Here is a 25,413-nt window from a genome sequence, read left to right on the forward strand (position 1 = left end):
GGGAGCGCTCTGACTCTCCTCCAATCGCGGAGAGAAAGGAAGGCGCCGGAGGAAAGTGAAAAGAAGCCGTTCGCAGTGCGCAGGTGTGTGGAAGTCCTTTGATAAAGATGGCGGAGCGCGGGTACAGCTTTTCGTTGACTACATTCAGGTATGGCTCTTCTCCGCGTAGCTGAGGTTGCAGGATCTTCGCCGACCGGGTTTTTTACGGCTTGTTTTTTTTTTGCTTCGTGCTTTCGGAGCGCCCAGTAGGGATTGGGGTGGGAACGCGAATTTGCAAAGTCATTTGTTGGGCCCGCTGGCGTCCGGGGAGCAGCGGTACCAGGAGGCCGCGGGAGCGCAGGTCGGGGGACCAGGCGACCTTGCGTCTGTGGGTAGTTGCGGCTCTTTGCCAGGGAGTGGCTTTCGCTCTGTAGGCTAGAGAAAGGCAGCTTTGGCTGAGTTCTGTCCGGAGTCCTCAGCTCAGGATTTCCTTCCCGGCCCACGGAGGCCTGACGCGGCACTTGTGCAGCCCGGACTGCTGGTCTGGTCTCAGGAAAACGCAGCTTCACAGTTCGGTCCGAGTCAGTCTCCGGTCGGTACTGGTGTCTTTCGAAATCTCCTGCTTTCGGTTTCTTCTATTCCCCCATTAGGAGCTTAGGGACTAAAAATGAAAACGCTAAACTTAAGTGTTTGTGGACCCCAAACTACTAGGCTACATTTGCGGGAATTTTTTGTGTGTTTTGGAGGGCGATATGTCTCCTTTTAAAAAAGATTGTAGACTTTTATATTGTATTTCAGAACAACGGTTTAAAGTAATAAGTAACCGGCCAGGGCTTGTATAGTTGTTTTTAAAACAATTGACATGAACAGACGTTTCCAATGTATGAAAACCATCACCGAAGATTTTTTTAAACATTTTATTTATTCATTTTTTAGAGAGGAGAGAGAGAGGGAGAGAGAAACAGAGAGAGAGAAGGGGGGAGGAGCTGGAAGCATCAACTCCCATATGTGCCTTGACCAGGCAAGCCCAGGGTTTCGAACCGGCTACCTCAGCATTTCCAGGTCGACGCTTTATCCACTGCGCCACGACTGGTCAGGCCTTCACCGAAGATTTTTAATAGACCGACAGGGAGGAGTTCAGTTGACCATTTTGTACCGATCAGTAAGGCTCCATTTAATTAAAATCTATTCCTATGTAAGGGCCGAAGGTAAGCGGGATAGTTTGTTGAGTACTTCCTGCGTGGGTGCATGTCTTTCCAGTGCCATGTGTGGCAAACATTATCTCAACATCTTAAAAGATGAGCTAATACAAAAAAAAAAAAAAAAGATGGGCTAACCACACAGCTGGCACAAATTAAATAACTTGAGTTAACATTCAAACTCGGTTCTATATGATGACAAAATTAATATAGTTTATTACCATCAAATGTTTTCTTAAACTACTAAAGTACCTTCTTTGCTCTTGACAGTTTTCAATAAATGAAGGCCTTTATTTTTAAACCTTTGAATGAAATTAGTTCTGTAATAAAGGGTCTAATATACAAAGAAAGAATATTTGTCGAGTAGTCAACTGTTTTTATTTGTGAATAAAGGAGACCTGGTCCTTTATTTTTAAGAAATTGTAATCCTAGTGGAGCTGAAACATAAAACCATATATCATTATGAACTGAAATTTTTTTTTTTTGTATTTTTCTGAAGTTGGAAACAGGGAGGCAGTCAGACAGACTCCCGCATGCGCCCTACGGGGATCCACCTGGCATGCCCACCAGGAGGCGATGTTCTGACATCTGGGGTGTTGCTCTGTTGCAACCAGAACCATTCTAGCACCTGAGGCAGAGGCCATAGAGCCATCCTCAGCGCCTGGGCCAACTTTGCTCCAATGGAGCCTTGGCTGTGGGAGGGGAAGAGAGAGAGAGAGAGAGAGAGAGAGAGGAAGAAGAGGGGGAGGGGTGGAGAAGCAGATGGGCGCTTCTCCTGTGTGCCCTGGCCGGGAATCGAACCCAGGACTTCTGCACGCCAGGCCGATGCTCTACCACTGAGCCAACCGGCCAGGGCCATGAACTGAATTTTTTAATAATAAACTTTAGTTTTAAAATAACTTGTTTTTCACCTAGGCCTGATTGTTCAGTTGGTTAGAACATCGTCTCAAAGCACAGAGGTTACTGATTACATCCCTAGTCAGTGCACATGCAGGAATAGAGCAGTGTTCCTGTCTCTCCCTCTCTTAAAATCAATAAATAAAAAAAAGAAAAAAGAAAATAAATTTGTTTTTTTCATATGATGGTTAAACTCTATTATATTTAAAAAAAATACATTTGTTTCTAGCCAGTTGTAATGAAAAATTATTAATTGTGGAACTGACAACTAGGATAAAAAGGTATTCTTGTGTATTGCATGCAATTGAGGATATTGACAGTAAATGAGGAAACAAATTAGTACCTATAATTGCATTCTGAAAAATGTTTTTTCCTTACTTGGAAATTTTTACAAAAAAGAGTAAGGAAGGAACATAACTTTAGACTGGGTAGTCAAAGTCAGGAAGGGCCAGTGCTTCACAGTAATTTTTCAGATTGGAGGATGAAAAGGAGCCAAATGTTTGAAAATTTAGGGGTAGGGAGAGTTGCAAACAGAGAGAAGGGCATGTATGAAAAGTCTAAAGTTGGGAAAGAGGTTGAACTCTTAGGAATTGATATAAGGCCTGTGTGCTAGACTCTAACAGCTAGATTATAGTGAGGAAGGAGTTAGCGTGGGTCAGGTCCAATCTTGTAGGGCTAGAGTTAAGTTTATTTTAAGTAAAACATGAAGTTACAGAATTTAACTTAAATGGTTCAAAGGTAATTCTAGATGGGGGGATGGAAATAAAGATGGAAGGGAGGAAAACTATTTAGAAGGCTATTTCAGTTATGTTGGTGCTTTGGAGTGGGTTTAGGGGCATAATTGAATACAGAGATTGGTCAGTGAGCTCACAAATTAGTGAATTTTCATATAGAAAGGCAGTTATAAATGTGTATACAGGTGAACAGAGAAAAGGTAACTTGAAGTTTACCTAAGCCTTTCAAATGTTCCTTAGAGGTATTTGAACTAGGTAGGTATTGAACAATTGAAAGCTGGATGGGATGGACCGAGAATGACATGATATGATAATTGAAATAGTGACCTTTAAAGGAAAACGCACAGTGTAATTTTTTCATTTAAATACCTGTTGATGTTATTTTGCTCAAGTCAGCTAATTTTTGTCATTTAAGAATCTTTAAATTACTGCCTCTAGGCATATTTCTTAGGTAGGTCTAGATGTGTCTTCGTCAGCCAAATGATTATGGACTCCTGGTAATAAGTTATGTGTTGGAATACTGACTGAACAGAGTTTACACTTTGTTGAAGACAAATATAAAAAAAATTCAAATATGATGACTCTTACTCAAAGGGGAAGTATATGACACCTTAGAAATGAGAGTATGTGATGCAACCTAGTTGGGGGTTGTCAGGGCAGCTTCCCCAAGACATGACATTTTTATTAAGGGTTAAGGATGACCAGGAAAGAGCTAACCAGATAATGGTGAAATGCATTCATTCCAAACGGACTAGCTTGTCAAAGGGGTTTTTGAAATCTAACTGTAGTCTGTGTGTCTGGAGCAAGGTGAGATAGTATGATCTGAGATTTGAATGACAGAGTATCCATAATTTTATGAAGATAAAAGAGATGTTACTTTTTGAAACTCAAGATTATCTTTCCAGTAGTAAACTAGAGCTATGTACCTAGCTTTGTCACTTCTAAATAATTATTTTCACTTGAGGACTTTATAAAATAAGATGGTTGGTCTATGACATATATAATGATTCTAACTCAGGCATGGCCAACATACAGCCTGCGGGCCGGATCCAGCCCATGGAATGAGTTTATGTGGCTCGCGATTAAATTTTTAATATTCTCCACACAATGCACTGTGGAAATGAAATGTGGTACTTTTAAATCATTATACCTAAACTACGATATCTAACCTTTATACAACAATGAAAGTTAAAATCTCAGCTACTCAGAAGCAGAAGCATCTTTGATTATTGGAAATCAAGATATTTGAGAAGATAGTGATACGCGGAAAAGAATTCTGCATGTCACTAATCTAGAGTTAACTTCCAATAATTGGTCGAATGGATTTGCGATACTTCCTTATTTTTTAAAAAAATTCCATTATAAAGATTTACAACTTTTGTACTCGTCTGTGTAGTTTTTATAAGCAGTTGAATAATGGAAAATATGAAAATTTACAAAAACTTGCCAAGGAATATTTAGTAATCTTCAGCTCAATTTATATTTGTGAACAAATTTTTTCTTTAATCTGAATCTCAATAAAAGTACAAGATCAAGATTGAATGATTTACATTTGGAGGCTGTGTTAAGAATAGCTACTACAAGTATTAGCCAGATATTAAAAAAATAATAGGCAATGCAGAGTGCTTCAACATGTCACATTAGTTTTTTTGTTAATTTGTTGTACTAAATTACTTATATTTATTGATAAACAAATTACATGATAAAATTTTGTTTACTTAAATCGTTTTTGTTTTTAACATTTTTTAATTTTAATATTTTGTCTGGGCCATGAAAAAAAGTTTTCTTTCTAATCTGGCCTGGGGGCAAAAACTGTTGGCCACACCTATTCTAATTCAACAACTAGATTCAACTGAAGTATAACCTAAAAAGCTATTTGGGGGATAGTATTTGGCTTCCAGACCCATGGAACCAGATGTGTGACATATAACCATCTCATCATGACTTACAGAAATAGTTTCATACTATATAGAACATACTTGATTGTGACTGATACATAGGTCTCATGTCTTAAGCCATTCTAATTTCTAGAACGAATATATATAACTCCACCCACATGAAATAGATGCTGTTGTTTGATATGTAACATACATTCATGTTCTTAATAGCATTTGTATTTTGGTGTTTATTTACTGCTAATTTTGTGCTTGAACAAAAGGAATCACCTCATTCAATCTTTTTTTTTTTTAATTTTAACTTTAATTTTTCTGTTAATATGGATTCAAGTGTCCCACTTTATATAACTCCCTCAGCCCCCACCTCCATGTCCCCCATTATACCCCCTGTGCCCCCCTCCCCCTAATACCCTCCTCCCTTCCCTCTGGGATTTACTGTCCTGTTATCTGTATCTATGTGTTATGTATATATAATTTCACTAATCCCTTCACCTTCTCTGATCCCATCTTCTCATCACCCTTCCCTCTGACAGCTGTCCCTCTGGTCCCTGTGACCCTGCCTCTGCCTCTATTCTGTTAGTTCACTTTGTTGATTAGATTCCACATATAAGTGAGATCATATGATATTTGTCTTTCTCTGCCTGGTTTACTTAATTTAGCATAATAATCTCCAGGTCCATCCATGCCATCGCAAAAGGTAAGATTTCCTTCTTATTCATGGCCGTGTAGTATTCCATTGTGTATCTGTACCACTGCTTTTTACTCTACTTGTCCACTGCTTGGGCTGTTTCCATATCTTGGCTATTGTAAACAGTGCTGCGGTAAACACAGGGGTGCATATCTTCTTTTGAATCAGTGATTTGGTATTCTTAGGATATATTCCTAAAACTGGGATAGTTGGGTCAAAAGGCAGTTCGATTTTTAATTTTTTGAGGAAACTCCATACTGTTTTTCACAGTGGCTGCACAAGTCTGCATTTCCACCAGCAGTGCAGGAGGGTTCCCTTTTCCCCACACCCTGGCCAGCACCTGTGTGTTGATTTGTTAATGAGAACCATTCTGGCAGGTGTGAGGTGGTATCTTGTTGTGGTTATAATTTGCATTTCTCTGATGACCAGTGACTTTGAGCATTTTTTCATATGCCTGTCGGCAATCTGTATCTCCTCTTTGGAGAAGTGTCTGTTCAGTTCTTTGGCCCATTTTTTAATTGGGTTATATACCTTCTGGTATTGAGTTTTAGAAGTTCTTTATAAATTTTGGTTATTAACCCCTTATCAGATGTATTGGTAGATATAGTCTCCCGTTGTGTGGGTTGGCTTTTTATTTTGTTCATGATGTCTTTTGCTGTGCAAAAGCTTTTTAGTTTGATATAGTCCCATTTGTTCATCCTGTTCTTTATTTCTCTTGTCTGTGGAGATAAATCAGCAAAAATATTGCTACGAGAGATAGTGGAGAGATTACTCCCTATGTTTTCTTCAAAGATAAATATGGTTTTGTGACAACTTTAAATCTTTTATCCATTTTGAGTTTATATTTGTGAATGATGTAGGTTGGTGGTCTAGTTTCATTTTTTTGCATGTACCTGTCCAATTTTCCCAACACCATTTATTAAAGAGGCTGTCTTTACTCCAATGTATGCTCTTACCTCCTTTGTCAAATATCCATTGTCCATACAGGCGTGGGTTTATTTCTGGGTTCTCTGTTCTGTTCCGTTGATCTATATTCCTGTTCTTATGCCAGTAGCAGGCTGTTTTGATTACTATGGCCTTGTACTAAAATTTGATATCAGGAAGTGTGATACCTCCACTTTATTCTTCCTTTTCAAGATTGCTGAGGCTATTTGTGTTCTTTTTTGGTTCCATATAAATTTTTGGAATATTTGATCTTATCTTTGAAGTATGTCATTGGTATTTTAAATAGGAATTGCATTGAATCTGTAGATTGCTTTGGGTAATATAGACATTTTAATGATGCTTATTCTTCCTATCCACGAACATGATACATGCTTCCAGTTGTTTGTATCTTCCTTGATTTCTTTTTTCATTTTTTATTTATTTTTTTAATTTTTATTAATTTTTTTAAATTTTTCTGAAGTTGGAAACGGGGAGGCAGTCAGACAGACTCCCACATGCGCCCGACGGGGATCCACCTGGCATGCCCACCAGGGGGCGATGCTCTGCTCATCTGGGGTGTCACTCTGCTGCAATCAGAGCCATTCTAGCGCCTGAGGCAGAGGCAACATAGCCATCCTCAGTGCCCGGGCAAACTTTGCTCCAATGGAGCCTTGGCTGCAGGAGGGGAAGAGAGAAACAGAGAGGAAGGAGAGGGGGAGGGGTGGAGAAGCAGATGGGCGCTTCTCCTGTGTGCCCTGGCTGGGAATCGAACCCTGGACTCCCGCACGCCAGGCCGACGCTCTGCCACTGAGCTAACCAGCCAGGGCCCCTTGATTTCTTTTTTCAATGTGTTATAATAATCTGAGTAAAAGTCTTTTACCTCCTTGGTAAAATTTGCTCCTAGGTACTTTATTTTTATATTGTTGCAATAATGAAGGGGATTGTTTTCTTAATTTCTCTTTCAAACATTGTATTGTTGGTGTATAAAAATGTCACTGATTTCTGAATATTAATTTTATATCCTGCCACCTTACTGAATTCATTTATCAGGTCTAGTAGTTTTTTGACTGAAATTTTAGGGTTTTCTATGTATAGTATCATGTCATCAGCAACGAATTATAGTTTTACTACTTCTTTTCCAATTTGGATGCCCATTATTTCTTCTTGTCTGATTCCTGTGTCTACTTCCAGAACTATGTTGAATAAGAGTGGTGAAAGGGGGCACCCCTGCTTGTTCCTGATCTTAAAGGGATTGCTTTTCATTTTTGCCCATTGAGTATGATGTTGGCTGTGGGTTTGTCATAGATGACGTTTATCATATTCCCACTTTGCTGAAAGTTTTGATCATAAATCAGTGCTGGATTTTATCAAATTCTTTTTCTATATTTATTGATACTATCATGTGATTTTTATCCTTCCTTTTGTTTATGTGATGAATCGCATTGATTGATTTGTAAGTACTGTACTAGCATTGCCTCCCCAGAATAAATCCCACTTGATTATGATATATAACTTTTTAAATGTATTGCTGGATGTTTGCTAATATTTTGTTGAGAATTTTAGCATCTATGTTCATCAGAGATATTGGTCTATAGTTTTCTTTCTTTGTAGTGTCTTTACCTGGAATGAGGATAGTGACTGCCTCATAAAAGGAGCTTGGAAATCTTCCCTCCACTTGAATTTTTTGAAATAGCTTGAGAAGGATAGGTTCTTTGAATATTTGCCAAAATTCACCTGTGAAGCCATCCAGTTCAGAACTTTTGTTTGTTGGGAGTTTTTTGATAATTGTTTGAATTTCATTTGTTGTAATCTGTCTGTTTAGGTTTTCTAATTGTTCCAGATTGAGATTTGGAAGAGTATGTTTCTAAGAATTTATCCATTTCACCTAGGTTGTCCTATTTTTTGGCATATCTTCATAACATTTTCTTAAAATCCTTTGTATTTCTGTGGTGTCCATTGTTACTTCCCTATTTTTGTTTCTAATTTTTCTTATTTGAATCCTCTCTCTTTTTTTCTTGATGAGTCTGGTTAAAGGTTCGTCTTTACCTTTTCAAAGACCCAGCTCTTGGTTTCATTGATTTTTTTGTATTTTTTTTTTTAGCCTCTATGTCATTTATTTCCACTCTGGTCCGGTCGTTATTATTTCCTTCCTTCTACTTCCTCGAGGCTTTATTCTTCTTTTCTACTTCTTTCCGATGCAGGGTTATTTATTTGAGCTTTTTGTTGCTTTTTTAGATATGCCTGTAATGCTATGAACTGCCCTCTCAGGACTGCTTTTGTTGTGTCCCATAAATTTTGTGTTGTATATTCATTTTCATTTGTTTCAAGGAAATTTTTTATTTCTTCCTTGATCTCATTGTTAACCCATTTGTTATTTAGTAACATGCTATTTAGCTTCTAAGCGTTTGAATGTTTTTCAGTTTTTCTATTGTAGTTGATTTCTAGTTTCATGCCATTGTGATCAGAGATGATGCTTGATAGGATTTCAATTTTCTTAAATTTATTGAGACTCGTTTTGTGTCCTAACATGTGGTCTATCCTAGAGAATGTATCATAAAGACTTGAAAAGAGTGTATATTCTGCTGCTTTGGGGATCAACGAAATCCAGTTGATTTAGTGTGTCTTTTAAGGCTGCTGTTTCTTTGTTAATTCGGTGTCTGGAGAATCAGTCCATTGATGTTAGTGGGGTATTAAAATTCCCTACTATTATAGTATAGCTGTCGATCTCTCCCTTTATGTCCATGAAAATCCACTTTATATATTTAGGTGCTCCTGTATTAGGATCGTACATATTTACAATGGTTATATCCTTCTCTTGGATTGCTCCCTTTATCATTATTTAGTGACCTTCTTTAACCCTTACTGTATATAGCCTTTGTTTTAAAATTTATTTTGTCAAATATAAGTATGAGTACCCCAGCTTTTTTTTCATTTCTATTTGCATGAAATACTTTTCCATTTCTTCACTTTCAATCTGTGTGTATCTTTTGTTCTGAGCTGAGTCTCTTATAGACAGCATATGTATGGGTCCTGTTTTCTTATCCACGCAGCTACCCTGTCTTTTGATTGGAGCATTTAATCCATTTACATTTAAGGTTATTATTGATATGTATTTATTCCCATTTTATTCTTTAAATCAATAATACTTTTTTTTTTTTGTATCTTTCTGAAGTGAGAAGCAGGGAGGCAAACAGACTCCCGCATGCGCCCATCCAGGATCCACATGGAATGCCCACCAGGGGTAGATGCTCTGCCCATCCGGCCGTTCCTCTGATGCAACCTGAGACATACTAGCGCCTGAGGTGAAGGCCACGGAGCCATCCTCAGTGCCCGGGCCAACTTTGCTCCAATGGAGTCTTGGCTTTAGGAGGAGAAGAGAGAGAGACAGAGAAAGGAGAGGGTAAAGGGTGTAGAAGTAGCTGGGTTCTTCTGTTTGCCCTGGCTGGGAATCGAACCTGGGACTTCCACACGCTGGGCCGAAGCTCTACCGCTGAGCCAACTGGCCAGGGCTAATCCTCTTTTTGTAGATTTTATTTTTCCTTTGCTTTTTTTAGAGCAGGCCCCTTAACATTTCTTGCAGTACTGGTTTGGTTGTAATGAATTCCTTGAGGTTTTTTTCTGTCTGGGAAACTTTATTTCTCCTTCAATTTTAAACAATAGCCTTGCTGGATATAACAAGTCTTGGTTGTAGGTTCTGGTTTATCATCACTTTGACTATTTCTTGCTAATCCTTTCTGGCTTCAAGTGTTTCTGTTGAGAAGTCGAATGTCATCCTTATGGGGGTTCCTCTATAGGTAATTAACTGCTTTTCTCTTGCAGCTTTTAGTATTCTTTGTCTCTTAACTTTGGCATTTTAATTATGATGTATCTTGGTGTGGGCCTCCTTGGGTTCCTCTTTAATGGGATTCTCTGTGCTTCTTGAACTTGTGTTACTTTTTCCTTCATCATTTTAGGGAAGCTGTGATTTCTTCAAACATGTTCCCTCCCCTTGTTCATTCTCTTCTCCTTCAGGAACCCCTATGATGCTGATGTTGTTTCTCTTGATGATGTCACAGAAGTCTCTTAGACTTTCCTCTGTCTTTTTGAGCCTCTTTTCTTTTTGCTGTCTGCTTCTGTGCTTTCATTTATCTTCTCTAAATTACTGATTCTATCCTCTGCTTCATCCAGCCTGTTGTTGATTCTTTCTAGTGCAGTCTTCATTTCTAAAACTGTATTTGTCATTTCTGACTGGTTCTTTTTATGATTTTAGTGTCCATTTTGATGCTTGCTATCTGTTTATGTAGGTGCTCATTATGTTGGTCCATTGTTGATCTAAGATCTTTGAGCATCCTAAAAATCATTATTTTAAACTCTGCATCTGGTAGTTAGTTCCATCTCATTCAGTTCTTTTTCTGGGGATTTCTGTTATTGATTCATTTGGGTCGCTTGTCTTGGTCTGCCTATTTTGTCTGTGTATTAAGTAGTGCTGTCTGACTTTGAACTTTTTGTGGTGTCTTTATGAGGAAGATGGACTTGGTGGTACTGACCTCCAGGCCACCTGTTTTCCTTGTTCTCGGAATGCTATTTGAGGGCACTATTTTCCGTCTTGAAGTATTTGAGTATTAAATGCAGTTGGTCGTTTTGTGGGTATGTTTATCCCTTCAGGCTGGCTGGCTCTAAGGATTAACCTTGATCGTGTGTATTACACACACTGTGCAATGTCTGTCCTGTTGGGGGTATTTATTCTCCACAGTGTCTGTTGCCTGCTAGACTCCTCCTTTGGTCATGCTGCTTATGTAGCTAGCTGAGTCTAGAGTTGGTGCTGTCTGCCACCCACTACCAGTTGTGTTGACTCTAGATCTTGGGTTGACATCAGCTCTTTGTCACCTGCTGTACGAAACCTGTCTGAAGCTACTGCACTTTTCGCTGTTTGTGTCTGTGTTTTCTGTGCCTGGGTAGTGTAAGAGGTGCCAACCTATGTGTAAGGATTGGCTTCCTCCTGCTTAGAGAAGTCAGCAGCTCCATAAAAGTCCCAAGCTCCGTAAGATTTGTCTCCACTTTTTAGCTGCTCCTCCTCTTATAGCTGCCTGGTCTTCCCACAGAGTCTTCTGTAGAAAGACTAGTGTGGGCTTAGGTTGACCTTACCCAACCCCTCTACAGGTTGCATGCTTGGTGGGTTAGGGCAGCTAAGGTTTGGAATACAACGTTAGTGGGACCCCCACCTCAGGGGTCTCTCGGTCAGGAGTTCAGTATAGGGAAGGTAGGCCCTATTCCAGAGCTCAGTCCCTCAGCCACTACTGGATACTCAAATTTTATTTCTCCCTGATAAGGTGAGCAGCCAGTTCAGACCAATTGTGGCCGACAGTCCCCTCTGTAGAAGTTCTTACAGTTGATGAGGCCCTGGTCTCAGGGAGGAAGACTGAGAGAGTCCTCTCCTGGGGCTGACTGTGCCTCCCACCCAAAGGTGGCTAAGCCTTTCAACCAGATCCCACAATAGACTCACAGGGACCCACACGTTAAATGTCCATGTTCCAAGCCTCTCTCCTTTCCCCCTGTGGAGTCTAGCCCACCAGGGAAGGATATCCAGCATCTAGGCTGGCTGACTGTGAAGCTCCACACTCTCCAGTGCAAATGAGCCACTGTGCTGGTGCTGATCACAGAGAGCGGAACTTGCTTCAGCTGGGCCAGGTGCGAGGAGCCCTGATTTAGGATACCACTCTAGCTAGGGTTGTTAGGTCCTGAACTGATGCTTTCTGCACCTAGCCACTGGATGCGCCAGCCCTGGGCCTCCATGGCAGGAACCCAGCACAGACCAATGGGAGACACTGCCTGCTGTAACTGGCCCTCAACAACCTTCTTGGAGCTACAAGCAATTCACAGTTTGGTGCTGCCTCTGCTGGGCTCAGGTGCACATGGAAATACCAAGTTGCACACCTAGCCTGGTTTTTACTCACTCTGGGCCTGGGGAAAGGTCCGCTTAAAAAGCCAAGGTTCCCTGAGTCCTGCTTCCTGCAGCCTCTGTGCTGGCTGCTTTTTGGGCTTTGCCACTGAAAGAAACCTCTGGTAGTCTAGAACCTGTGGTAATTCAGGGATTAGAAAGGGTGGTGGGTGTGGCTCTGCTTTTCAGCTCCAGGTATCAGTCTGTCCAGACTTTTTTCACAGACCTCAGTAGGGCATGGCCTCTGAGACCCAGAGAGGTGGTCTGCTTGCAGTCCAGACAGTTTCCATTCAGTCTCCTGTGAGGTGGAAGTACCAGTCTTAGAGTTGGGAGTACATGTGGGAAAGCTTAGGCCTCAACACCAGTAAACTGAGTCAGTGACATGCTCCCTGCTTCCTGGACTCTCAGAATGACCCATCACCCTGACTGGGGTAGGAGAGACTCCTGAGGGTGGAGCAGTTGCTTTTCCCCAGGCTGATGCCGCTCAGAGGTGACTGCTCCACTGAAGAAATTTGATGACTGCAGTATTGGAGAATGACTCAGCACAGGGGTTCTGGTGGCTGTCCCCTACAGTATCTCTCCCTGGGCCTCCAACTTTACACTCTCCTCATGCAACTCTAGTCCTCTCAGCTCTCCCTCCACCAGAGCCCTGGGTAAGTGGCTGTGAACTCGATTTTCTGTGTGGGCCCTTTAAGACAGATCCTGTGTCTCCAAGATCTCCGTCTCTTTCTCACAGACAGAAACCCAGCTCTTTTCACCTCGAAATGTTTTATGGGCACCTCTTGTAGTCCCTGGAGCTCCAGGCTGGGGCTCCAGGCCTTGGACTGAGGACCGACACCTCTCAGAGTGACCCTCCCCACAGTGAGACTCCCTCTGGACCCTCAGCCGCTGCTCACTCCCGGGACTGAGGCAGCCCTTTCCGCATCTCCGCCCTTCCTACAGGTCTTGGTGTGGCTTCTTCTGTGATCCTTGGTTATAGACTCCTCTTCCTTTAGTCTAAAGTTGGTTTTTAAGTGGTAATTCAGTTTGGGAGGTGGCAATTGGAATGTCTGCCTACTCCATTGTCATCTTGGAATCCTTCATTTAATCTTCACAACCTTTGAACATAACTATTATAGTACTATTATCCCCATTTTACAGATGAGTAAACTGAGACTAGAGAAGTTTAATAACTTGCCCAAAATCGTAAGATTGAGTTAAGTGGTGAAAGGCAACAGTAATGATACTCCTTTTAGTGGTAGACAAGAAAAAACAATCAGAAGAAAGAAATTAGTGAAGTCTTGTTATTTCTTGGGTTTTGATGAATATATTTGACCTATATATCTGCCCTTTGAGAATGTCTGAATTGTAACAAGTACCTTTCTTTATTTTAAGCCCATCTGGTAAACTAGTCCAGATTGAATATGCTTTGGCTGCTGTAGCTGGAGGAGCCCCTTCAGTGGGAATTAAAGGTAATTAAATACTTCATTCATTTCAGATGTCTGTTAATAGTTATCCTATCTTATGGAATTAATTAGTAATTCATTTATAAATAAGTATCTGGGACGGCGTAACTTTAAATAGTACATTTTGTTAATTTACAGTATTCTGGTTTAAAGAAAGTAATAAGTCTATGATAGTGATTATAATTTTTTTCAAAATAAATATAGCACCATTATCTTTTAGTTGTGATAATCTATAGTTTTTCCTATTCAGATAACTGAATATTCTTTTTCTTTTTATTGATTATATATCACTATTCTCTGGCACTTTTTATCTGTTCTTTAATTTAGAAAAGGTTACTTAAAACACTTAAAGATACCTTCTAAAAAAAGTCATTAATTTTAAATTTCATATTATAAGAACAGTAGGCCAAGTAGGTAAAAATCTCATTATTTTAAAACATAACGGACTCTTAGGTGTCCTGGAGTACTTTAAGAAAAGTTGTGTAATATTGTTAGCTGTAGTAATTTCTTAGTGTATATAGATAACCATTGAGGGAAAAATTATTTTAATGTTGTTTCTTAGGTCATTTTGATATAGAAATCCAGAAGAAGAGTTTTAAAAGTAAGGACATGGATGAAGTGTAGCTATATTCAAAAACTGTTGAAGCAGTCTTTTAATGAAACATTTATTTTTTGTTTTAAGCTGCAAATGGTGTGGTATTAGCAACAGAGAAGAAACAGAAATCCATTCTGTATGATGAGCGAAGTGTACACAAAGTGGAGCCGATCACCAAACACATAGGCATGGTGTACAGTGGCATGGGCCCAGACTACAGGTGCTGCTTTCTCACCAATTCGTGTGTGTGTGTGTGTGTGTGTGTGTGTGTGTGTGTAACAACAGCAGCATCACTCACCAGGCTGAGGGTTACTTTAAGGAGGATGCTCAATGCAAGTTGGTTTGTGAAAGAGAAGATACATATAGTACCTATTTCTCTTACCTATATTTAGTAGTGTCTCCCTTCTGATCACAAACCCTTTTCTACCATCCAAGGGTTGGTCTTCAAGGGCTTTGCTCTTTTCTAATGCATTTTAAAAATAATAAAAGCAATACAAGTTAAAAAAAAAAGTGTAATCAACTATATTTTGAAAAGTCAGCAGAAAAAGAAAGCATCACCATGCAGAGTTAACTTCGTTGTGTTTCTGTTTTAGTAAAAGGACAAAATTCTCAAAGGCCACTGAAAGTAACTGAGTATGATGGCCATTCAGGATCTTCTGTTCATTCCTTTTATAGGAGGAGAGGAAGTAATCCTATAACATTAGGGCACCAGCAAGTTGAAAGAGATTAACAGCTTTCTATGTATGGCATTTAACAATAAAAGGAGTATGACTTCATTCTTAATTCTGTGTGGGAACAAGATAGGTAGAGTCAGAATTTGACTTGAATAAATTTAAAGCAACAGTGTAACTGGAATATGATGTGGCTTCACAACAGTGGTTCCTATTGCTATTGAATTGAAGGGATGCCTCAGTGTGCTACCACTGACAGAATGAACTAAGAGGGACCAGGATGTTAATATTGTATAGGGGTAATGTACTTGGTTCATATCAGCAGTATATGAGCAGGTAAAGGTACATCCTATTTATCTTGCTATATGTTTGATTATTATATAGTATATATTCTTTAGATAAATTTTATATTTTTAAAGTTATGTCTTTTTTTGCTGTCCCCTCCCCCCTTTTTTGGGGAGGGTCCCTTAATTTCTCAGAGGCACTCTTTGAAGTGCAGTCTGTGGAAAAGATTGAGGCAGAGTGAGAAAAATTTGCCTGATTTTGTGTATGTATATTCACATGTGCAGGTGTATGTGTGTGCTGAATGGAGATATAAAACAATAGAGTGACTGCCCTTAGGGTTAGGAGCACAGTCTTGAAACCATGGAGAGAAATGAAGCTCACATTGTGAGCACTAAATCTGTTATTATTAAGCTGACTGGTACCCCTAGTTTGTTTTTTTATTTTTTCAGTTTGCCTTTTCTTTATCTTCTATGGCTCATTTTCTCTGTGATATTTTCTTATAAATTAACTGTAATCATATAAGGGCAAGACTGGCTTTCCAGGAGACAGCTACTATTAACAAGATATATGTAAAACTTGTGTTGTATGTATATACTTTTAGAAGGAGAATGAGTAGTACAATATCTTAATTGTAATTAAGCCATATTTCTTCCTTGTTTGTTAGAGTGCTTGTGCACAGAGCTCGAAAACTAGCTCAGCAGTATTACCTTGTTTACCAAGAACCCATTCCCACAGCTCAGCTTGTACAGAGAGTAGCTTCTGTGATGCAAGAATATACCCAGTCAGGGTAAGTTGATTTTATTACTTGAACTGTGTCATGAATTAGAAAAAAATCATTTTAGAAAAGTAAAAAGAGAACTTACTGATCTTGTATTTGCTTAACAAGTAGAGAAAATCACTGTGATAATTTCTCAACTGGAGCTAGAATATTTTCTTTTTTTTTCAGAGACAGAGAATCAGAGAGAGGGATAGATAGGGACAGACAGCCAGGAACAGAGAGAGATGAGAAGCATCAATCATCAGGTTTTCGTTGCGACACCTTAGTTGTTCATTGATTGCTTTCTCATATGTGCCTTGACCGTGGGGCTACAGCAGACCGAGTAACCCCTTGCTCAAGCCAGTGACCTTGGGTCCAAGCTGGTGAGCTTTGCTTAAGCCAGATGAGCCCGTGCTCAAACTGGTGACCTCGGGGTCTCGAACCTGGGTCTTCCGCTTCTTAGTCTGACGCTCTGTCCACTGCACCACTGCCTGGTCAGGTCTAGAATATTTTCTTAAAGAAAAAATTTGAATATTTTCTTGTCCATACAATAGGAGAAAGCAGCAGGAAGCAGCTTCTAAATAAAGTTCTTTTGCCAATTACTAAAACGCTTCTTTATAGGCGGACAGCCCTATTATTTCCAAGTTTATCTTCCCGATCAGAAATTATCATCTCATATTCATTTTAATCTTGAGTTTGGGTGTGAACATGGATGAGGTAGGGTAAAGGTAGTTCCTGATTTGTAATGCCAGTGGAAAAGCTGCATTTGTTGAAGGTTGTATTTTATTAGGACACTGAATGTTATTCCATATAAAGTTAAACTCAGTATTTGTGTCACTCTAGTTACCAGAATGATTTAACTATTCATTGGTACCACAAAGAGAATTCATTTTGAATTGATTGGTTCAGAAAGATATTAAGTACTTTTTAAGGGACTTACAAGTCTAATTTGGTTTACCTGATAATTTGCTTTACTTGAGAATATTAATAAAATCTTACTTAGATTGACTTTAACAATGTGAAGATTCCAAGTAATTTTTATTTTTCTTCAGTGGTGTTCGTCCATTTGGAGTTTCCTTACTAATTTGCGGTTGGAATGAGGGACGGCCATATTTATTTCAGTCAGATCCATCAGTAAGTATCATCAGATATATTTGAGATATATTAAAGTGCCCCTTTAATATCTAATGAAAATAAATGACCATAGAGAATTTTAAATTAACAATATTTTGTCTTTTCATCTGGGGCTTTAGACAGCACAAAGTACTGCGTATTTATTTGCATATTTGAAGTGGTGGTGATTCAGTCTTTTCAGTAAGAAAGCTACATCAGTTCTGCTTGTTTTTTTCTTCCATCTTATTAACTTCACATAATTGAATGATTTGTTGAAATAGTTATCAGATCTTTTTAAATTTGTGGAATTCTGTTACTGTTTATGGTTCTAGAGCAGCGGTTCTGTATTGTATAATAAATATGTATTTTCCTATGGCTTTAGGCGACCCCTGTGTTTTGGTCGTTCGACCCCCACCAGGGTCACGACCCACAGGTTGAGAACCGCTGTTCTAGAGGATAGTGTTTTAATCTTTGCTGTTTAATCTTGGGGCTGACTTGAGTATGTCTAACCCTGTGTAAACATTGATATACTGTCTTGTTTTGTAAAATGGATGACTTGTTTACTGTAAAGGAGAGGATTGGTCTCCAAGTTAAAAGATATTCATAAAGGATACTGCAACTCTGCATCTGTCTCATTTGTTGTGAGGAGAACTGGAAGACAAAAATCATGATTAGGAACTGATCTTTCATCTTATATGGATCATTAGATATTTACAGGGTCACTTAACCCAGGTCTTATGATCTATCCTTGTAATTTGAAAAGGCAAAGAAAAATATTTCAGTTGGTTGTTAATTTAATCAGAAAACTTAAGTATCTTGAGAACTTTGTTAACACATTTCTGAGTCTAGATGATACGCCCTCTTACCTTCCTTCCCAGTGGGTACAGAAGTCATCATCATCACTAGAATCCAGATTTCATCTTTTTGACTTTTTTCCTTTTATCTAAAGGGCAGTTGTTTTCTTTTAAAATACGTTTGGTATTTGTGTGTATGTATGCATATAATTTTTGTTTTCTAGAGAGGGACAGGAAGAGAGAGAGAGAAGAGAAACATCAGTGTGTGGTTGCAGCATTGTAGCTGTTCGTTGATTGCTTCTGATACGTACCTTGACTGGGGCTCAAGCTGAGCCAGTGACCTCTTGTTCAAGCCAGCGACCATGAGATCATGTCTGATTCTGTGCTCAAGTTGGTGACCCCCCGTGCTCAAGCTGGTGAGCCTGCTCTCAAGTCATGAGCCCATACTTAAGCTGGAGACTGCAGGGTTTCAAACCTGGGACTTCAGCATCCCAGGCTGATGCTCTGCCCACTGACCCACCACCAGTCAGGCTGTATGTGTACTATTTTTTCAACAAGTGAAGTTATGATATTGCTGCTGCTTTTATTTAATTAATTTATTCACCAGTGATGAGAATTGAGCACCATTTTTCAGATATATATGACTGTTTTTGTAGAGCCCTTCAATCCGAGTAAGCTAAAATATTATTCTCACTTGTTTGCTTTAAGTTAACCTCAGTTCCTTTTAGTTGGCTTTTTTTACATAAATTGTGTATAATAAATTTCACACTTTTAAAGGTACAATTTAATAAGTTTTGAGGTATGTAAATAACCTGAGAAAACCATTGCCACAATCAAGATACTGAACTCCATAACTTTTAAAAGTTTCTTCATGCCTTTTTGTTATTTATCCCTGTAATTTTCTTTAAAAGAATAACCTACTTTGTGACTTTAGAAGTTAGAGACAAATTATACAGCTAAAAAATAAATGGCACGGATGCTTGACCAGTGGTGGCAGTGGATAGGGCATCAGCACAGAACACAGAGGTCCCTGGTTTCAAACCTCGAGATTTCCAGTTTGAGCGTGGGCTTGGCTTGAGTGTGGAGTTGCCAGCTTGAGCCCCCTCACAATCAAGGCACGTATGAGAAGCAGTCAGTGAACAACCAAAGTGAAGCAACTATGAGATGATGTTTTTTTCTTATCTTTCTCTCCCCCCTTTCCCTTTCTGTGTATGTGTCTCTTTCTTTCTCTCTCTCTTTCTCTCTGAATTTAAAAAAAAAAATGGCAGGGCAATATAATTAGATTAATGATCTAAAATATGAGTTTTCTTCTTGCCTTCCTGATTAGGGAGCTTACTTTGCCTGGAAAGCCACAGCAATGGGGAAGAACTATGTGAATGGGAAAACTTTCCTTGAGAAAAGGTAGGCTCACCCTAACTGGATTTGTTAACAAACTTTATGGTTTTCAGCTCTCTTTAGATAGTATCATGAATCCAAAGAGATTAAAAAAAAAACCCACTCTCCATTCTGGCTCCCTATTCTTTAATATATTAAGTGGTAATATTGCTAATTTCTTAAGACCTCTTTTTATCAAAAAGAAAAGACAATTGGATTTGGAGAAAACTTTTGGGAAGAAAATTTTTAAATAATATAAGTGGTAACATTTTATATTATGACAAAAATAGAAATTGTGAAGCCAAATACCTGGTATTTATGGTAAATATATGATATACATGCTTGATAAAAAATGGAGTATTATATAAAAATCTGCTGTCAACTGCCCTAGTGCAGTGAATTGCTTTCAGTTATTTCCAGCTGTATTCTAGATGCAGCATTATTATAGTCCACCAAAAAATGTCCTACATTTTGAATGGGAAACATTTGTATGCACTTTAACAGGTGAACTTTCTGGGTACATTTCTACATAATATTATATGTATAAATGTTTATATTGCTAACAGTCTTAGACTTGGTATTAATTAATAAACAATTTTAGGATCTTAAAGCACTTCCCTTTTCCTTTTACTCATTATTAATGACTTTATTTTTTTTTAAATTTATTTATTTTTTTTTGTATTTTTCTGAAGCTGGAAACGGGGAGAGACAGTCAGACAGACTCCCGCATGTGCCCAACCGGGATCCACCCGGCACTCCCACTAGGGGCGATTCTCTGCCCACCAGGGGGCGATGCTCTGCCCCTCCGGGGGGTCGCTCTGCCGTGACCAGAGCCACTCTAGCGCCTGGGGCAGAGGCCAAGGAGCCATCCCCAGCGCCCGGGCCATCTTTGCTCCAATGCAGCCTTGGCTGCGGGAGGGGAAGAGAGAGACAGAGAGGAAGGAGGGGAGAGGGGTGGAGAAGCAAATGGGCGCTTCTCCTATGTGCCCTGGCCGGGAATCGAACCCGGGTCCCCCGCACGCCAGGCTGACGCTCTACCGCTGAGCCAACCGGCCAGGGCTATTAATGACTTTAAAACATTTCATGTGAAGTTAGAATTTACAAGTACAAACATAAGATTAGCAAAAGTCTGTTTTCTGTTATTTTTGAAAAAGTATTATAATTTGTCACCACATTCTGATTATATTGAGCTATTTATACTTAAAGAAGTTTCCTAAAATGAACTCATGTTGGAGTTACACTCTGCATGTTTTTGGGAATGCACCTTAAATTGTTGTCAGTTTTTTTTGTTTGTTTGTTTTTATTTATTTATTTATTTTATTCATTTCTAGAGAGGAGAGAGAGGGAGAGAGAGAGACAGAGGGAGAGAGAAGAGAGAGAGACAGAGAGAGAAGGGGGGGAGGAGCAGGAAGCATCAACTCCCATATGTGCCTTGACCAGGCAAGCCCAGGGTTTCGAACTGGCGACCTCAGCATTTCCAGGTCGACGCTTTATCCACTGCGCCACCACAGGTCAGGCATATTGTCAGTTTTATTTGTGGATAGCTATCTCAATGAAGTGACTAAAAGAATTTGTAACTTAGTATTATTTTAAGTGTTTTAAATTTTTTAAAGTCTTAAGCTATTGCTATCATTGTGTTTAAATAATTATAAATAATATAAATAGGTCCACAAATTATTATATTATTATTTTTTAGATAGAGACAGATGGACAGACAGGAAGGGAGAGAGATGAGAAGTATCAACTCATAATTGTGGCAACTTAACTGTTCTTTGTTTGCTTTCTCATATGTGCTTTGACTAGGGGGGCTCCAGCTGAGCCAGTAACCCTTTGCTCAAGCCAATGAGTGACCTTGGGCTTCAAGCCAATGACCTTTGGGCTCAAGCCAGCGACCATGGGGTTATGTCTATGATCCCATGCTCAAGCTGGTGAGCTCACACTCAAACTGGTTACTCAAACTGGTAACCTTGGGCTTTCAAATGTGGATCCTCAGCATCCCAGGCTGATGCTCTATATACTGCATCACCATCTGGTCAGGCAAATTATTGTGTTTTTTTTTTTAATTCTTTAGATATAATGAAGATCTAGAACTTGAAGATGCCATTCATACAGCCATATTAACCCTAAAGGTTAGTTCACGATCTAACAGTTGGATTTACAATGATTTTATAATTAATTGTTTGGAAAATTGACCATTTTTTCCTCCTTCATAAATAGGAAAGCTTTGAAGGGCAAATGACAGAGGATAACATAGAAGTTGGAATCTGCAATGAAGCTGGATTTAGGAGGCTTACCCCAACTGAAGTTAAGGATTACTTGGCTGCCATAGCATAATAATGAAGACTGAAAGATCTGGAATTTCATATAATCTCTATACTTAACATGTTTCATGAATGTTTTATTTTGCAAACATTTTGCATACTTATTTCTACATGATTTAATGGACCGATGTTTTTAAAATGATACTTAAAATCCATAATAAACTGTTAAATCCAACTTTTAGCTTTTTTAGGAGTTAGTAAAAATGTTAAATAGTTTATTTCTTGCTTTTTATCACAGTTGATTTCTAGAAACTACATTGTACAACACAGTGGTGAAATCACCCTTTTTTTCCATTTAGGTTAACTCAAATCTTACTACCCTTCTACTTACCAGATGTTGTCTATGCGTCAATAACGAAAAATGCTGATTTAGGTAAACACTACTTTTAGAGCCAAGAGATTCTGCAGACTTTCATGGATTCATAAGACGAGGTAGGAAGCATTGATGTTTCTTAGGAACCATTTGATATGGATCAGTGAAACCCTAGGATGTTCTGTGAGATAGCACTGGAACTTTGAGGAGTGCTAAGCCAAATAGTCTCCTTTAGGAAATAATGTAAGTAAGAAGCTATGTGTGGTTCCTGTTTGTTTCTCCATCACAAGTAGGTAAGTGTATTTTAAAAGAGCGCCTTAGTTCTCCTAGACTTTAATTTAAGGATGAAATAAAATACAAATATTGAGTGCTGGAAATAAAATACAAATATTGATCAAATTAAGACCTACGCAACTTAGGACCATTCGACTTTACGACCACAGTCGCTAGCCACAACTGCTCTGCGTCTGGCAGCGCAAGCATTGCCCAGCTGGGCTTACGACAGTGCGGACCAGCTTCCGGCAGCACTACCATCTCCATGTGCACCATTTCAACTGTTATCCCAGACTCGGTACAGCAATTTTTGTTTTGTGTCTTGGATATTTTTCATCAAACCCCTCCCAAGATGTCTACCAAGAGGAAATTGTCTTTGCAAATAATAAACCAGTTGTACTGGTAATGCAGTGTTTTACTTAAACCTGACGAGTGTAAAAATAAAAAACAAAATGGTGTAGAGATGATACAAATGGCATAAAATGAACAAAGAAAATTATGATATATAACAATAATGAAAGAAAATTATGATAAAATATGACTTAAAAGATTTTTATAACATCATTTCACAGTACTGTACATATAGCCTACTCAACTTACGACCAAATTGTGTTAGGACTGGTCTGTCAGAACCAATCGTGGTCGTAAGTTGAGCACTAGCTGTACTAATACTTAAGTGTCAATACTATGGTATAAGACTTCTTCATTAAATGTACTCTCAAAGTAATCAGAATTTTTACTGCTAATTAAGGTTTATTACACTTAAGCAAATTTAGAGTATCTGAACTCTTTTCATTATATGTGAAGGCACAGTGGAGCCTTTTTGTCTTTTTTAAGGCATCTTAGTATAAGAGAAGTCACATCATTAGTCTGGTTCACAGAACATACGGAGAGTTTATGAGTGTCATTCTTACCAACAAAGCTAGTAGGCATTTCTCTGATTTAAATGTAGCTCAGAAGATTTTGATTAAAAGTTAGCCAACTTTAGGGAGGATAAGTCTTAGAGCATTTGTCAGGATTTTTAGTTCTAGCCATCATGACTATAGTACCCCTATCATATATAGCAGAAGCATTATTATGGTATGTGCCAACTTGACCTCTTCAAGATGATTGTCTTGAAGGTCTCATCTAATCTTTCCTTACGGGCTTTTGGTTATGTTGTGAATCCAACACACTAGAAGGAAAGAAGTGATGAAAAGGAATGGTTTTCACTCAGATCTCACCTCTCACTGGCTAAGTGACTCTACAAGGTAATTATCTCAGAGGGTTTTGTGAAACTAAAATTGATAATGCAAGGGAAAGGCCTGGCAAGGTTAATAGTTTAACTTGTAAGTTTTAGCTGCCTTTGAATTTGCTCTCTAATGTCCAATATTCAAAAATCAGAATTGCCAGAGTCCTACAAATTAAAGAAGTGAAAAGTAAAGGTATTTATATTTAGGACAAAAGGAACCACACGGAGTTTTTAATTGGAAGCTTGTAGAATAAAAAGGAAAAATTAGGTGAAGTAGATTTGTGTTGAGTCGAATCTCTGCCTGTTGCCTCATTAAATATGAAGCCCCGTTCACCTGAAGCTGCTTAGAACATTTCTCCCTTGTTCTCAGTTTATTTTTTTCATTGACCTCAAAAATAATCCCACTCTTTGTGTCAGCTTTTTTTTTAATTGAAATTTCTTTTGGTGATACTGATTAACAGGTTTTAGGTGCCCAATTCTACTACACACCTCTGTACATACACCATATTGTGTTTTTACCCCCCCAAGTTAAGTATTTGTCACCCCTACACCCTGCTCTCCACCCCTTCTTGCAATCACCACACAGTTGTCCATGTCCATGAGTTTGTTGTTTGTTTTTGTCTCTTCCTCTAATCCTTCTACCTCTCCGCCACACGCAGCCCCGGACAGTTGTCAGCCTGCTCTGCATTGTATGAGTCTGCTGTTAATTTTGTTCATTAGAGTCCACATATGAGTGAAACCATATGGTACTTGACTTTCTCTGTCCAAGTTCCTTGATTTTGGAACCCATTCCATGTATCTCTAATTGTCCCAAAACTTGGCATTTCTAGCTGTAGATTCCAACTTCTTTTACTTAAATATCATAGTGCTTAAGTAATGTTCATAGCCCATCTTTATTTTGGGTTCAGTTTTTGTCTTGAGTTTTTGTCTGCACTTGACTTGCTCACTAGTTTTTCCAGTTCCTTACTGAACCATGAATTTAAGTTTGCAAAAACAATTAGCAATGAGACATTAAAAAAAGTCACAAGGAAGCCTGACCTGTGGTGGTGCAGTAGATCAAGCATCCACCTGGAACACTGAGGTCGCTGGTTCAAAGCCCTGGGCTTGCCTGATCAAGGCACATATGGGAATTGATGCTCCTGCTCCTCCCCCTTCTCTCTCTCTCTCTCTCTCTCTAAAATGAATAAAAATATATATTTTTTTAAATCACAAGGAAAGGTGTAATAAGGAAGACTAATATTGATCTTTACAGTTATCTAGTGCTGTTTGGGTACTGATTAGGTAATAAGGGTGATCAAAAGAGTTTTCATCTAATGTTCAATTATGTTCATGGACCAAAATCGCAAAGTCTCAGTTCTTAACCTCATTTCTTTACCAGATGTCTTGCCATTAGAGGCAATTTCTCTGAGCCTTCATAAAGAAACAAAAACTTGGGATATTTAATGAATTGCCTAAGAACTTACAAGTTTGTAGCTTCCTTGCTTTAAAATTCTAATTTGCCCTGGCTGGCTTGCTCAGTGTATAGGGCATTTGCCCTGGCATATGGAGGTCCAGGTTTGATTTTTGGTCAGGGCACACAGGAGAAGTGACCATCTGCCTCTGTCCTCCTTCTCTCCCTCTTCACCTCCCACAGTCAATGGCCCATTGGTTCAAGGGTGGCCATGAGCTCTGAGAATAGCTTTGTTGGAATGCATCTGCCTCAGACACTAAATACAGCTTGTTTGATTCGAGCATTGGCCCCAGATGGGGTGGATCCTGGTCAGGGTGCATGTGGGAATACATCTCACTAGCTCTCCTCTCACCTAAAAAAAAAAGTCTTGATTCATGGCTGAAGTTCCTTTTATTTTGTTCTTCATTGTTTCCTTCAAATTCTAAACAAAAATGTTTGGTGGAAGTGCTGTTTGTGCGTGAGTCCCAAATCTATATACAGGTACTTATTGGGGAATGGTGAATGTCTGCATCTATAAACATTTTTCCATGGTCTTTCATTTGCTCAGTTTCTCCACAG

The 25,413-nt window shown here is 39.0% G+C and overlaps 1 protein-coding gene across 1 annotated transcript; it reads left to right on the forward strand.

Moving 5' to 3' along the window:
* The first annotated feature begins 28 nt into the window (after positions 1–28).
* On the forward strand, positions 29–21,763 carry PSMA2 (proteasome 20S subunit alpha 2). Its single transcript, XM_066388369.1, has 8 exons — positions 29–148; positions 13,608–13,684; positions 14,361–14,493; positions 15,894–16,016; positions 17,039–17,120; positions 19,221–19,294; positions 21,339–21,396; positions 21,485–21,763. The coding sequence occupies exons 1-8, from the start codon at positions 108–110 to the stop codon at positions 21,599–21,601; spliced, it is 705 nt and encodes a 234-aa protein (XP_066244466.1). The 5' UTR covers positions 29–107; the 3' UTR covers positions 21,602–21,763.
* Positions 21,764–25,413: the final 3,650 nt, after the last annotated feature.

This window comes from Saccopteryx leptura, chromosome 6 (assembly GCF_036850995.1).
Source record: "Saccopteryx leptura isolate mSacLep1 chromosome 6, mSacLep1_pri_phased_curated, whole genome shotgun sequence".
In the NCBI taxonomy this organism is placed as follows: domain Eukaryota; kingdom Metazoa; phylum Chordata; class Mammalia; order Chiroptera; family Emballonuridae; genus Saccopteryx; species Saccopteryx leptura.